This window comes from Eubalaena glacialis, chromosome 1, assembly GCF_028564815.1.
Source record: "Eubalaena glacialis isolate mEubGla1 chromosome 1, mEubGla1.1.hap2.+ XY, whole genome shotgun sequence".
Taxonomy (NCBI): Eukaryota; Metazoa; Chordata; class Mammalia; order Artiodactyla; family Balaenidae; genus Eubalaena; species Eubalaena glacialis.
The window spans coordinates 161,286,982-161,300,234 of record NC_083716.1 but is presented as its reverse complement, the minus strand read 5'-3'; the positions used below and the strand labels follow the sequence as shown (position 1 = coordinate 161,300,234).

Below are 13,253 nucleotides of genomic sequence, written 5' to 3'. Positions count from 1 at the left end.
GTGTCCTTCCTTGTCTCTTGTAACATTCTTTATTTTAAAGTCTATTTTATCTGATATGAGTATGGCTACTCCAGCTTTCTTTTGATTTCCCTTTGCATGGAATATCTTTTTCCATGCCCTCACTTTCAGTCTGTATGTGTCCCTAGGTCTGAAGTGGGTCTCTTGTAGACGGCATATATATGGGTCTTGTTTTTGTATCCATTCAGCGAGCCTGTGTCTTTTGGTTGGAGCATTTAATCCGTTCACGTTTAAGGCAATTATTTATATGTATGTTCCTATTACCATTTTCTTAATTGTTATGGGTTTGGTTTTGTCGGTCCTTTTCTTCTCTTGTGTTTCCCACTTAGAGAAGTTCCTTTAGCATTTGTTGTAGAGCTGGTTTGGTGGTGCTGAATTCTCTTAGCTTTTGCTTGTCTGTAAAGCTTTTGATTTCTCCATCGAATCTGAATGAGATCTTTGCTGGGTAGAGTAATCTTAGTTGTAGGTTCTTCCCTTTCATAACTTTAAATATATCGTGCCACTCCCTTTTGGCTTGTAGAGTTTCTGCTGAGCAATCAGCTGTTAACCTTGTTGGAGTTCCCTTGTATGTTATTTGTCGTTTTTCCCTTGTTCCTTTCAATAATTTTTCTTTGTCTTTAATTTTTGTCATTTTGATTACTATGTGTCTTGGCGTGCTTCTCCTTGGGTTTATCCTGCCTGGGACTTTGTGCGCTTCCTGGACTTGCGTGGCTATTTCATTTCCCATGTTAGGGAAGTTTTCGACTATAATCTCTTCAAATATTTTCTTGGGTCTTTTCTCTCTTCTCCTTCTGGGACCCCTATGATGCGAATTTTGTTGCGTTTAATGTTGTCCCAGAGGTCTCTTAGGCTGTCTTCATTTCCTTTCATTCTTTTTTCTTTATTCTGTTCCATGGCAGTGAATTCCAGTATTCTGTCTTCCAGGTCAGTTATCTGTTCTTCTGCCTCAGTTATTCTGCTATTGATTCCTTCTAGTGTATTTTTCATTTCTGTTATTGTATTGTTCATCTCTGTTTGTTTGTTCTTTAATTCTTCTAGGTGGCTGTTCTTTAATTCTTCTAGGTCTTTGTTAAACATTTCTTGCATCTTCTCAATCTTTGCCTCCATTCTTTTTCCGAGGTCCTGGATCATCATCACTATCATTATTCTGAATTCTTTTTCTGGAAGGTTGCCTATCTCCACTTCATTTAGTTGTTTTTCTGGGGTTTTATCTTGTTCCTTCATCTGGTACATAGTCCTCTGCCCTTTCATTTTTTCTGTGTTTCTGTGAATGTGGTTTTTGTTCCACAGGCTGCAGAATTGTTCTTCTTTTTATTATTATTATTTATTTATTTTTGGCTGTGTTGGGTCTTTGTTTTCTTTGCGAGGGCTTCCTCTAGTTGCGGCGAGCGGGGGCCACTCTTCATCGCGGTGCGTGGGCCTCTCACTGTCACGGCCTCTCTTGTGGCGGAGCACAAGCTTCAGACGCACAGGTTCAGTAGCTGTGGCTCACAGGCCTAGTTGCTCCGTGGCATGTGGGATCTTCCCAGACCAGGGCTTGAACCCATGTCCCCTGCATTGGCAGGCAGACTCTCAACCACTGCGCCACCAGGGAAGCCCAGAATTGTTCTTCTTGCTTCTGCTGTCTGCCCTCTCGTGGATGAGGGTATCTAAGAGGCTTGTGCAAGCTTCCTGATGGTAGGGACTGGTGGTGGGTAGAGCTCGGTGTTTCTCTGGTGGGCAGAGCTCAGTAAAACTTTGATCCACTTGTCTGCTGATGGGTGGGGCTGGGTTCCCTCCCTGTTGGTTGTTTGGCCTGAGGCGACCCAGCACTGGAGCCTACTCGGGCTCTTTGGTGGGGCTAATGGCAGACTCTGGGAGGGCTCACACCAAGGAGTACTTCCCAGAACTTCTGCTGCCAGTGTGCTTGTCCCCACGGTGAGCCACAGCCACCCCCCGCCTCTGCAGGAGACCCTCCAACAGTAGCAGGTAGGTCTGGTTCAGTCTCCCCTGGGGTCACTGCTCCTTCCCCTGGGTCCCGATGTGCACACTACTTTGTGTGTGCCCTCCAAGAGTGGAGTCTCTGTTTCCCCCAGTCCTGTCAAAGTCCTGCAATCAAATCCTGCTAACCTTCAAAGTCTGATTCTCTAGGAATTCCTTCTCCCGTTGCCGGACCCCCAGGTTGGGAAGCCTGACGTTGGGCTCAGAACCTTCACTCCAGTGGGTGGACTTCTGTGGTATAAGTGTTCTCCAGTTTGTGAGTCACCCACCCAGCAGTTATGGGATTTGATTTTATTGTGATTGCGCCCCTCCTACCGTCTCATTGTGGCTTCTCCTTTGTCTTTGGATGTGGGGTATCTTTTTTGGTGAGTTCCAGTGTCTCCCTGTCGATGATTGTTCAGCAGTTAGTTGTGATTCCAGTGCTCTCGCAAGAGGGAGTGAGCGCACGTCCTTCTACTCCACCATCTTTGGGGAATGAGTCTTAAGTTCCTTTTCTGTATCTTAGGAAATCCAGTGGAAATTCTTCTTCAAGTCTTGGAGAAATGGTATCAGGGACATTTCGAGCAACCCCCACATCAACAGGTGAGGGTTTCAGTTAGACCTTTTTTTAATGGAATGTATTCCTTTCTTAATATTTGAAAATACATGCAAGTATTTTTACTAATTTGGAAGCAATTTAAAGACTTGACTTAAAGATTTTTCTACTTAACTTTTCATTGCTCATTTGCTTTCTATGGTCATTTGATTTGATTTAAAGGGTACTTGTGGTACTAGAAATTCAGATCATTGTAATATAATTTTGTAAAATCTTATTTGCCCTCTATTTTATAAATCATTCAGAAGCAAGTTCATTATTCCACCCAGAAACCCAGCAGACTTTAAGATGGTGAGGGCCAACCAATTAAAAAGTTTTTAAAAAGTTGTAAAGTCTGAAGAAAATGCTCTGTTTAAGTGTCCATGTAAAACTTTAGGGTGTGTTGGTACAGCCTGGGTGTGGAGGTGGAGAGGGTTGAAGCAGAGAATGAGGTTGGGCCCAGATGACCTCACTTCTGTTTGGACAGCAGATAACTGAGCCCTGGAATTAATGGTAATGAAGAGACAGTGGTGGCCCAATCAGGAGTTGTGTATTTAGAAACTGTGGAGGTATTCAAGCAGGAATTTTTCTTCCACCACATTCCCTGACTCCTATAGGCTCATTTCATTCTGCCCAGAATTGATGCTGCATTAAGTCATCCAGGATTACCAATTCAGAATGACAGATCCAAGGTCTATCCTGGTCTATCATAACTGCAGGACACTGGATTGATTCTGGAACAGATCTGAGTATCTGGGTCCTTGTTCATGTGAATCCTGATTTCCACGGCTCTGAACCAAACTCTGGGTCTCTGGGTTGTCCGCAAATGGACTGGACCTGATTGGGAGGCCACAAAGCCACTTTAATCAGATATTGAGTATATTTTGCCTCATCCCCATTTGTTGGACATTTAGGTCATTGCAGCTTTTCACTATTACAAACAAGAAAGAACAGGAATAACTGATTATAAACTTACTTGAAATTAAGAGCAATATAGTAGGAAAAATGTGTCAATATTCTGGAAAATGAGCAGAAAGACTTAAGAACACAAAAAGAACTGCAAAATTTTTTGATAGTTCACCAAAATTGCAAATCCAGAAATAACTAGTGAGTAAGGTAATGATCATTATTATCCAAATTGTTATTCTAAGTTTCTTTTTATCAAATTTGATTTGTCCAAGTTGCTGTCAGCCACACTGCATGGTGTGTCCAGCACAGGAACAACCCATGGCCTGTGACTGGCCCAGCCAATGTTATTATGAAATCCACCCTCCCCACCCCACATGAAATCAGGATATAAGGCCATTCTAATGGAGAGGAAGTTGTCTGTTTTTGCATTTGTCTTCAAAATTGGCCCAACCAGAATGAAACAGTAGAGTGGTGCTCTGTAGAGTGGGTGAATTGGAAAATGACGAAAATGACAGGGACAAATTGGTACATTCTTCCATCTTTTAAAAGCATGTGCTAACAATGACAGAGATTGCATATTTTGATATGGCTCTCATTGTTGTCTTTTAGCAAAACAGAAGCAAAAAGTGGTAAGTTGTGTTTCCTTTTTAAATCTGCTGTGAAGGTTTCTATCCATACATGCCTGCAGTGCTCCATTTCAGTGACCCAAATGGCTATAAAATAAGGGAGGAGTCTCCTTGGTGGGACCTGTGGTCATCATTTCTCATTTGACCTGAGGATTGTGAATGTTGTGGCTGTGGAGGAGGTGTGCTGACCCTCCCCTTGTCACGCGTGTCCAATCATCTTTTTCAGACGGAGCACATCCCTCCCTACGATGTTGTGCCATCCATGCGTCCGGTGGTGTTAGTGGGGCCGTCACTGAAGGGTTATGAGGTACAAATACCAGTCTGTTATGCTTCAGTTCTTGATCAAGAACCTAGGAGACAGCCATTTGGAGCTTGCTTCTCAGGGTCTGCTTTCACACAGGTCCTCACAGAAGCCAGCCCTCAGCTCGTGAAGGCAGGAGTTGCAGCGTGGGGCTTACATGGCCCTTCACTCTTTCTTCCCTCCCTGGCCCACTTCTTGTCTTTCATGTATTACAGTGTTCAGAAATAGCTCCCTCAAAATATTTATAATGGGAAGTTCTGGTCAAAAATTTGCTCTGCATTCAATTCAAAGAAAAGAATTTTTTCTGTCTCAAATGTTCCCGTTGCTATTAGAAATAATAGAGTATGAACAGCACAAGGGAACATATAGGCAATGTGCCAACAAACCTCACCTCAAAGCACCAACAGATCTCACCTTGCTGGGTGCTCAAGACAATGGCATATTCCACCAAACATTTCTCTGCTTCTTTACTTTAAAGACCATATAAAAGAAAAAAAAACACACTCCACTAAAAGTATTAGTGAACTCCTTCAGAAGTAAATTAAACAAAACCATGCAAAAAGGAAAAGAGTAAAGACTTAGATCACTGCGTTTCAGATGTTGCCATTTTGGCTTTATGCCAGCGTGGATAAGAATAAGTGGGTAGGACATTAAAATCTGAAGGTGAGCAACCTCCAAGGCACCCTTCCCACTGAGTTAGCATAGTGGCTGGCACATAGTAGGCATTCAGTACACATTTGTTGAGTGAATTAATGAGTCTCTGTGAGGCAGATTTAAGAATCCCATCTCCTTCACCCCCACCCTCCCTTTTCCCCTTCTCCTTCCTCTCCTCCCCTCCCCTTCTCAATGGGGAACATCAGAGGAAGAGCAGGAGAGCGGTGTACAGAAATCCAGCCCTAGGCGTGGAGAATTTCCCCCGACTTGCACAGACTAGCAGGAGGCAGAGCCCAAGGCTGGCCTGAGGAGCTCTAGCTGCTCCTCACTGAAGGCAGGCACCACTCAGGTACGCCAAGGATAGGCCGCACCTGAGCACAAAGCTAGCCTATCGTGGACTCTTGGTGGCAGTTCCACCCCCTAAAAGGAGATGAGGGTTTGCCTTGGATCTAGTGAACACTGCTGGTTCATTCCTCGACACCCTGGAGGAGAACCAAGGGGGGAAGTTGAGTAAGTGCAAGTGGTTAAGTATGAAAAACTCTGTCCACGGTCACCTGCCCTGTCCCACCTCCACCAGACAAGTGGCTGTGATCAGATCTTTGCTCCGTCAGAATGCCTTCCCTTTCAGCTCTCTCACTTTTGACTTCTCTCTCTCTCTCTCTCTGTGTTTGCCTCATTCTTTTTTTTTTTTCACCTCTGCAAAGGTCACAGACATGATGCAGAAAGCCCTCTTTGATTTCCTGAAGCACAGGTTTGATGGGAGGTGAGGCATACAGATGCTTTTGTATTTTTTATTTTCCTTTAACCAAACATGAATGATAAATTGATTTGTGGATCTATGTTTCTGGTGATTGCAGATGTTCTCTAATTAAAAGTTAACTCAGTGTTCAAGGGAGAGTACAATTAAAGTGTTCTGAAAATATGAAGTTATGACGTATAGCATTGAATCCCTTAAAGAAAAAGGACCTTGAGAAGGAAAATTATCCATTTGTTTTATTTATATGTATGTGTTAGTGTTTATTTTCTCACTTGTTAGTGAATTCATACCAAACTTATGTTTATAAAAAATAATGAAAATATAGAATATTTCTGACAAATGTGCCTCACTGGTCAAGTTGGGTAGTATCCTTTGGGAATTGTGCGTGTGCATGCATGTATGTGTGTGTATCATATGAAGGTATAAAGTACTGAATTGCCTTAAAAGAAGAGCGCAAGAAATGTTTTCATCATAAGCCTCCAAAAATGACTATTTTGTAGGGAATAGTACTTCTTTGGATGTTCAGTTCTGGGTTTGTTTTACTAGAAATTTCTTTGCTATTTTATGGGTTTCTTTTGTATGTATCCTATCCCATTATGACCCATTATCAACAGGGCTCAGTCTTTAACCGTCAGAAAATTTTATCATTTAAGTTTTGTGAAAAATATCTGGAAAGAGTTTCTGTATTTTGCAGAGAAATGGTAAAAAGTCCATACTGACTCAATACTAAGTACCAAGCTCTTTCACAATTCAGAATGCACTCCATGTAAAAATAACCATGTGCAAATACCTGAAGACTTATTAGAAATGAAGAAAACTTAGTGTGTGCTAAGTATGGTTAAATGCATCCAGCTTACCAAATATTTAAGTATTTGAAGACATTTTTAAAATATCCACAAATAGATTTTTTAAAATATGGTATTTTAAGAAAAAAGCAAACATGATAATGCTTTAAGTACAAACTGTATGTATTTGTCAAAAGAAAAACCTTCTGGATAATTGTGTTAGAAATATTTGTTAGTTTCTGGGACTATATACAAAGAAAATAAACTGAGATTTTAGTTCCAATAATTGAGATTTTAGTTCAAGAAAGCAGAATGCTTCAGTGCCATTATTTGAATTGCTAAGTATCTTAGTACAGGCCAGGCTGCCTTAATAAGTAGAGCCCAAAATGTGTAATGGATCAAACACAATGGAAGCTTAGTGTTGCTCATTGAATAGTCTGAGGCAGGTGTTCCTCAGCTGGAAAGGTGGGTAGTGTGGAGGAGGGAAGGACTGGGCAAAAAGTTTGTCCTGCCTGTCATTTGGGACCCTTGACCTGGGGTTGGTCTCTCCAATTAGCTGTAGAGAGAGGAGCAAGCTGGCCTGGAAGTGACTCACATCATTCTCACATTTCATTGGCTAGAACTTAGTCATGTGGCCACACCTAATTGCAAAGGAGGCTGGGAATTACAGTCTAGCTCTGTGCCCAAGAGGAAGAGTAAATGGATTTTGCTGAACAAATAATAGTCTGCCACATTTATCTAGTGGACACAAAGGGCTTAATAAGAAAGCCATGGATGTATCCTATTCTCTGTTTTTTTGTTTTTGTTTCTGGTTTTTTTTTTTAAACAAATAGGCAGAGAATGAAGTAATTTCAGAGAAAACAAGTGAAAAGCACTGAGTACTAGACTCTTGGAGTTGGAAGGAAATGTAAAAGTCCTTTTAGGCTAATCTCTTATGTCCCAAAACCACAGGTAGATGGATAACCTTCTTCTGTTGGAAAACTTTTGACTACTGGGAAATTACTTCTTAAAAAAGCATTACAAAGAAACAGCTGAACTCTGACTCTTTAAGTTAATAATATTGGTGTTGGTCCTTGCCTCCGATGACAGAGGCCATCACCCTTACCCTCATGCAGCTCTCCCTGGGTTGGCCGCAGCTGACATGCCTGGCTCAGTCAATCACACTTCCTTCGGCTGTGCTTAGAGTCACATGGTTCTAACCTGCAGTGCCTTTATTTAAGGAAGTTCTGAGAAGTGCCTCATCCCGTGGCCCCATAACAGCCCTTGAGCTGAACAAATGCCATCCTATATGCAATCTAAGCTTCTGTTAGATTGTTTTGGTCCCCACTTAACATCCTTGTAAGCGGCAGTGTAATTAAAGGTTTGAAAGGTAGGACCTATGGAAAAGAAGAAAGGAATTATTATAATTTAGCAAAGAGAAAGTGAGTGACTTAATTACTGCCTTCAAGAATGAAGAATCTGAGGTTCTTCCTCAATCTTCAGACCAAGAAAGAGGAAATGCATTTAATTGTAAGAGCAGAGATTTACCAGCTAGAGTTACCTGATTCACCAAGCACTTGTACACAGTATTGAAGTTGGTTTTAGTAGAAATAGAATTAAAATTTCAATGCCAAGTGTTCCATGGGGTCTGATGGCACAGCAGAGGGTCTGGAGATATGAGGAAGAATACAGCAGCAGCAAAAGTAATAGCTGGAGAAAGAGACTCAGCCCTAGAGAGATCTGATGTATGGCAGAGTTGGAGAAAGCTAGGTATTAAAAGTGGGAGTAGGAGAGTGGATTTGCTTTCAAATTAGAAGAGGCCAGTGCAGCAGAAAAACGATAATGAATTCATTGGTTGAGTATATAGAGAGAGACTTTGGTAAGGAAGAAGAAATGTGCAGTGTGGATACACAATGACTGACATGTCTGCTGTGTGGGGAATATCCTTGCATTCTGAGCCATGACAATCTGCTGTGTTATGTTTTACCAATTAATAAAAGGAGAGAAAACAACAAATAGTCTTTAATTGAAACCAGCCAAGAGAACAATTACACAGTGGGCTTTTGCACAGCAATACAACATAAACAATATGTTCTAATGGAAACCTACACAGTGTTTCGTTGGCTATGAATGCAGTAGGTTAGACAAAATAGGATAAAGTCTTTTCTTTTTCAGAAAGAGCCAAAAAAGAAAAAAAAAAAACAAACCGCTAAAAGGCTTGCTTCTTCAATACAGTTTTTCAGATCTTGGCTAAAAAATAATTCAACAAATTGGATTAAAATCCAACATTGACTATTACAGAATCATATGCTTATTTTTTTTATGATACCTTAGAAATTATTTGAATCAGTTTAAAGCTACTTACTTATTTTACAATTTTATTGCTATTGTAGGGCCTAACTAGAATCTATGTAAGAAAAATGGAAAGCACAATACTAAATACTTCCTGAGGGAACCCCTGTACATGTGGATCTCCACACATAGTGACAATTCCTGTGCACAGATCATAAACTAAGTGAGCCTAACGAGCTGCTACAGTGGCACCAGCCTGGCAGGGACACAGTGGATGCACAATGGCATGGAGCTTTTCTCTCTTCATTTAACACCACGAACATTCAACGGGGATCATCCTTTCAGATGAGGTTTGTTCAGCTGGTTGAATCTACCATTCATAGGCTGAACAGCAAGCAGTCAAACCAATTGCAATTTGTTGACCTATGCTAATCATTTCAAATCCCAACAAAGTTGTAACTTTAGGCTTTTTGACAACTGGATCAGATCAGCTCTATGGCAGTTATAGGACACTTTGTAACTGACATGATTATGGCCCCAAATCACAAATGAACATACAAATAGGATCTGAAGCTATTAGCCAAGGAATGCTTAAAAAAAAAAAAATGGTTTGAGAAAGAATTTGAAAAACGGAGGCTAAGAATATAATTTAGGGAGACTCAAAGAAGTAGTATGTATTTATAAAAGGAAATGGCAACAGCTGATGCTATCACAAAGCAGCCAAGACATGGAAGAATTGCAGTCAACAAATGGAAAAGAACAATACAGTGCCTTCTGTTTCATAACCAATATCATCCTCTTATTATCTCCTCCTCCTACTCTCTATTCAAATGCAGACTCATCAGTGGACACTCAAGCACTAGAGATAATTAATTGAACACTTTAATGCCAAATATGATTATTTAAATTAGCAGATTTTGATTGCAACATGTCTGACCTTATTCGCCCATCCTCAAAGTATATTAATTTCACAGACTCCAAGAATGGGAGAGTTCATGGTATACTGCTAACTTTTGAGGACAGAATATAAAGAAACTGTCTCCTTCAAGTCTCAAATCTCCAATAACTACCTTGTATACATTATATATGTGCCTATCAACATAGGGCACTATGAATAATTATTTAAGAAAGCACTTTTATATATTACCTGGTTTGCTCCTAATGACAATCCTGTGAGATAATTTGACAAAGCCACTATCACCACTTTATTGATTATGATATTGATGCTCAAAAGATGGCATGACTTGACCATGGTCACACAACCAGCCAAGAGGAAGACCCAGGAAGAGTACCGAGGTCTACATACGCCTTCCATTCCTGTTCTCCTGACAGTGTGCTGTCTGATGTTTGGAATGTTTTTCCTTTGTGAAGGAAGTCTAAGAGTTTTATAAAAACTAATATACTAACAGGGTTGCATATTAGATGTGGCAAGGATAGAGTATAGAAGGATCTTTAGCTGTTCCATTATCAACATGGAAATACTAATTATTGTTGAATGAGTGTGTATCACCTAAGAGTAATGTCTTTCCATAGAAAAATCACAGAAAACTAATACTCATAGCACATGATGGACTGCAGAAATTATGAATTCCAAACCAGAAATAAGCAACAATTAGGGTTCAGATTTACTAGATTTAGAGATATATACCCAGTCTGCTGGGGAACTGAACTTCTGTTAGGCTTTTATCCGCGGGCTAGTAATTACTGACACTACATCACAAAAAAGTTTCCAAGGGAACTTTTTAGAGATGTATATCAAATAAGATACATAGAAGTACTGAAAGACACTAGAGGATATGAGTATAGCAAGAAAAGAAATAGAAAGGGTATAACTTTAAGTAAAAAAAAAGTATATAAACTAGCATTTAATGATGAATGTAATTACATTGCTGGGGAGCCTTTTAAACAACAAAAAAGTTTGGATTTGGTGTCTGAGTTTGATAATAGTAAGCATCTTTGCATGGAAAATAAAAACTCCTGCTTTGTCTTATTAGAGGGTTTCTGGAGCTGTGTCTGTCTTCTCCTGAGCTGTTTCATAATGTGTATTTTTATTAAGAAATATCCTATATTAACAAATTAGCTGGCATTTTATTGACCAATAAAAGAAGAAAAAGAACCTTTTATTGCCCACACCTTTTCCTGGTTTTGGAATACATGAAGCAGGGTTTTTTTTCTGTTTTTGTGTATGTGTGTTATTGTTTTGTTTTTTGGTAAAACTTTGGATGTGTCTGAAAATGGCTTGGTAAAAGTGTGTTAAAACCCAGAAAAAATAAAAGTGCACATCTGTTGATAATCCTTTCAAGTTTTAAGAACCAAGGGTCACTAATTGGCTAGTACAGAACTAGCAAATTTGATTTTCACTGAAGCAGAATAGACTCTTTGGGCCCTCTAAAAATCATTATTCTAGAAGGTTGAATTCTGTCCCTAAACCAACCCACTTGTCTCCAGTCATATATTTGAATTGCTCTGGAAATTAACTGTATGTTTCTAACCAGCAACTCCATTCTTAAAACTACAAACAAAAAAAACCAGAAATGCAAAATTAAGCAAATCCTCTTCTGTAGGTAAAAGGAGCTATGACCGCAAAGACTACCTATGAGATTTCATGCCTCAAGGGCAGCAGCCAACTGAGTAATGGAGACTCAGATGTGGGCTTCACTGACTTTAACCTGATTTAGATCTTGACCATCTCTCAGCATGTGGCCAAGATCTGCACTTGATGATGTGGCTGGTATCAGGAGATTCAGGGTTGCTGGAGAAGAAAACTGAAACTGTAAGAGAATTATGAGTCAGGTGACTAAGTACTGGCCTGGTGCTTGGGGGCCTGTGCTTTAGACCTTCTTAGACTCTAAATAACCATGTGTAACTTCCTCTCTGTGTCTCACTTTTCTTCTTGATAAAATGAAGAAGTGAGACTTCCCTGCTAGTGCAGTGGTTAAGAATCCACCTGCCAATGCAGGGGACACGGGTTCGAGCCCCGGTCCGGGAAGATCCCACATGTCGTGGAGCAACTAAGCCCGTGCGCCACAACTACTGAGCCTGTGCTCTAGAGCCCGCGAGCCACAACTACTGAAGCCCGCACACCTAGAGCCCGTGCTCCACAACAAGAGAAGCCACCGCAATGAGAAGCCTGCACACCACAACAAAGAGTAGCCCCTGCTCGCTGCAACTAGAGAAAGCCCACGTGCAGCAACAAAGACCCAACGCAGCCAAACATAAATAAATAAATTAATTAATTAATTTTAAAACATGAAGAAGTTGTACAGACCAGTGTTTTCCAATATCTTTTAGCAGTTGAACAAGTTCTTACAATGAAATCATAGATAAGCCCCCTGTGTAGAAAACATAAATGCAGGGGTGTTTGTCTGGCATTTAGGGTCAGAAAGCTGGGGCCCTCCTGGCCTACTCAGCCCCCATTTAACATTCTCAGTGGCCTGAGACGTATTTCACAAAATTCTTGATTTCTGCAGAAGACAATTTGAAGATGCCTCGAATAATTTATTAGAGCCTAAAAAATTCTAAGAAGTTAAAAAATTTTAAACTTCCTGACCATCTATAGCTTATATATACAACAATGCAAACAAGGAGTACTTTGCTTTAAAAGGGCACCAGAACTTTTGCACAGCCTGTTGCTTTAAAGAAATCATTTCCAACCATTTATGAAAAGGACTATTTAAAAAAAAAAAAAAAAAAAACAAACTATTTTAAACTCTCCCCAAGGATTCAGGTCCCTGAAGTCAGGTGAAGAGTCTCCTGAGAGTGCTGACAGAGTTGTCCCCAAATAGGTGTGAGATGACATATGACTCAATAACTGTTGATAACTCTGCCCTCTTCCCTCCTCCACCAGCTAGAGGAGTTTGAAAGTGGGGGAGAATGAGTGCAGTGAGTATAAAAGGGAAGGGGCGGGACTCTTCTTGTCTCCTTCCTGGAACTCTGCCAAGTTTTGGAGATAAGAATGAAGAAGGGCCCATGATGGCAGTAGCTGGCTTAGAGAGGCATTCTTTGCATTCTGCAGGTAGATCATAATCTGAAGTTGAGCAATCCCAGCTTAAAATAAAGAATTTTAAAAATATAAATTCCAGAGATTCTCATCATATACAGATAGACCCCTGTCTCCACTCATTTGCAGTGTCTCGGTTTTATTCTTGTCTTGCATGACTGCAGGATACTTTCTAACTTATGGAAATCCTGGCACAATCCTTATATTGCCTTCAGCAATAGTGTCTTATTACTGCCCACAATATGCATTCAAAGCAATATGCAAATATGCTGAAGAATCCTTGTGCCTGCAGAAAAGAAATCATATTGTTCATATTCTTAGAAATGAAACATTCCTTTGGGCCTGTGGCGAAATGCTTCATGTACCATGAGTTAACTG

The 13,253-nt window shown here is 40.4% G+C and overlaps 1 protein-coding gene across 2 annotated transcripts in view; it reads left to right on the top strand.

Annotated features, from left to right (window-relative positions):
• CACNB4 (calcium voltage-gated channel auxiliary subunit beta 4) overlaps positions 1-13,253 on the top strand; it is a 249,280-nt gene that overhangs the window by 211,742 nt on the left and 24,285 nt on the right. Inside the window, exons 8-11 of one of the 2 annotated variants that reach the window (XM_061200133.1) lie at positions 2,504-2,580; positions 4,091-4,110; positions 4,334-4,414; positions 5,767-5,825. In XM_061200133.1, the coding sequence (XP_061056116.1) occupies positions 2,504-2,580; positions 4,091-4,110; positions 4,334-4,414; positions 5,767-5,825 (237 nt within the window). The remainder of the gene's footprint in view (positions 1-2,503; positions 2,581-4,090; positions 4,111-4,333; positions 4,415-5,766; positions 5,826-13,253) is intronic. The other variant, XM_061200124.1, reaches the window with a different exon arrangement.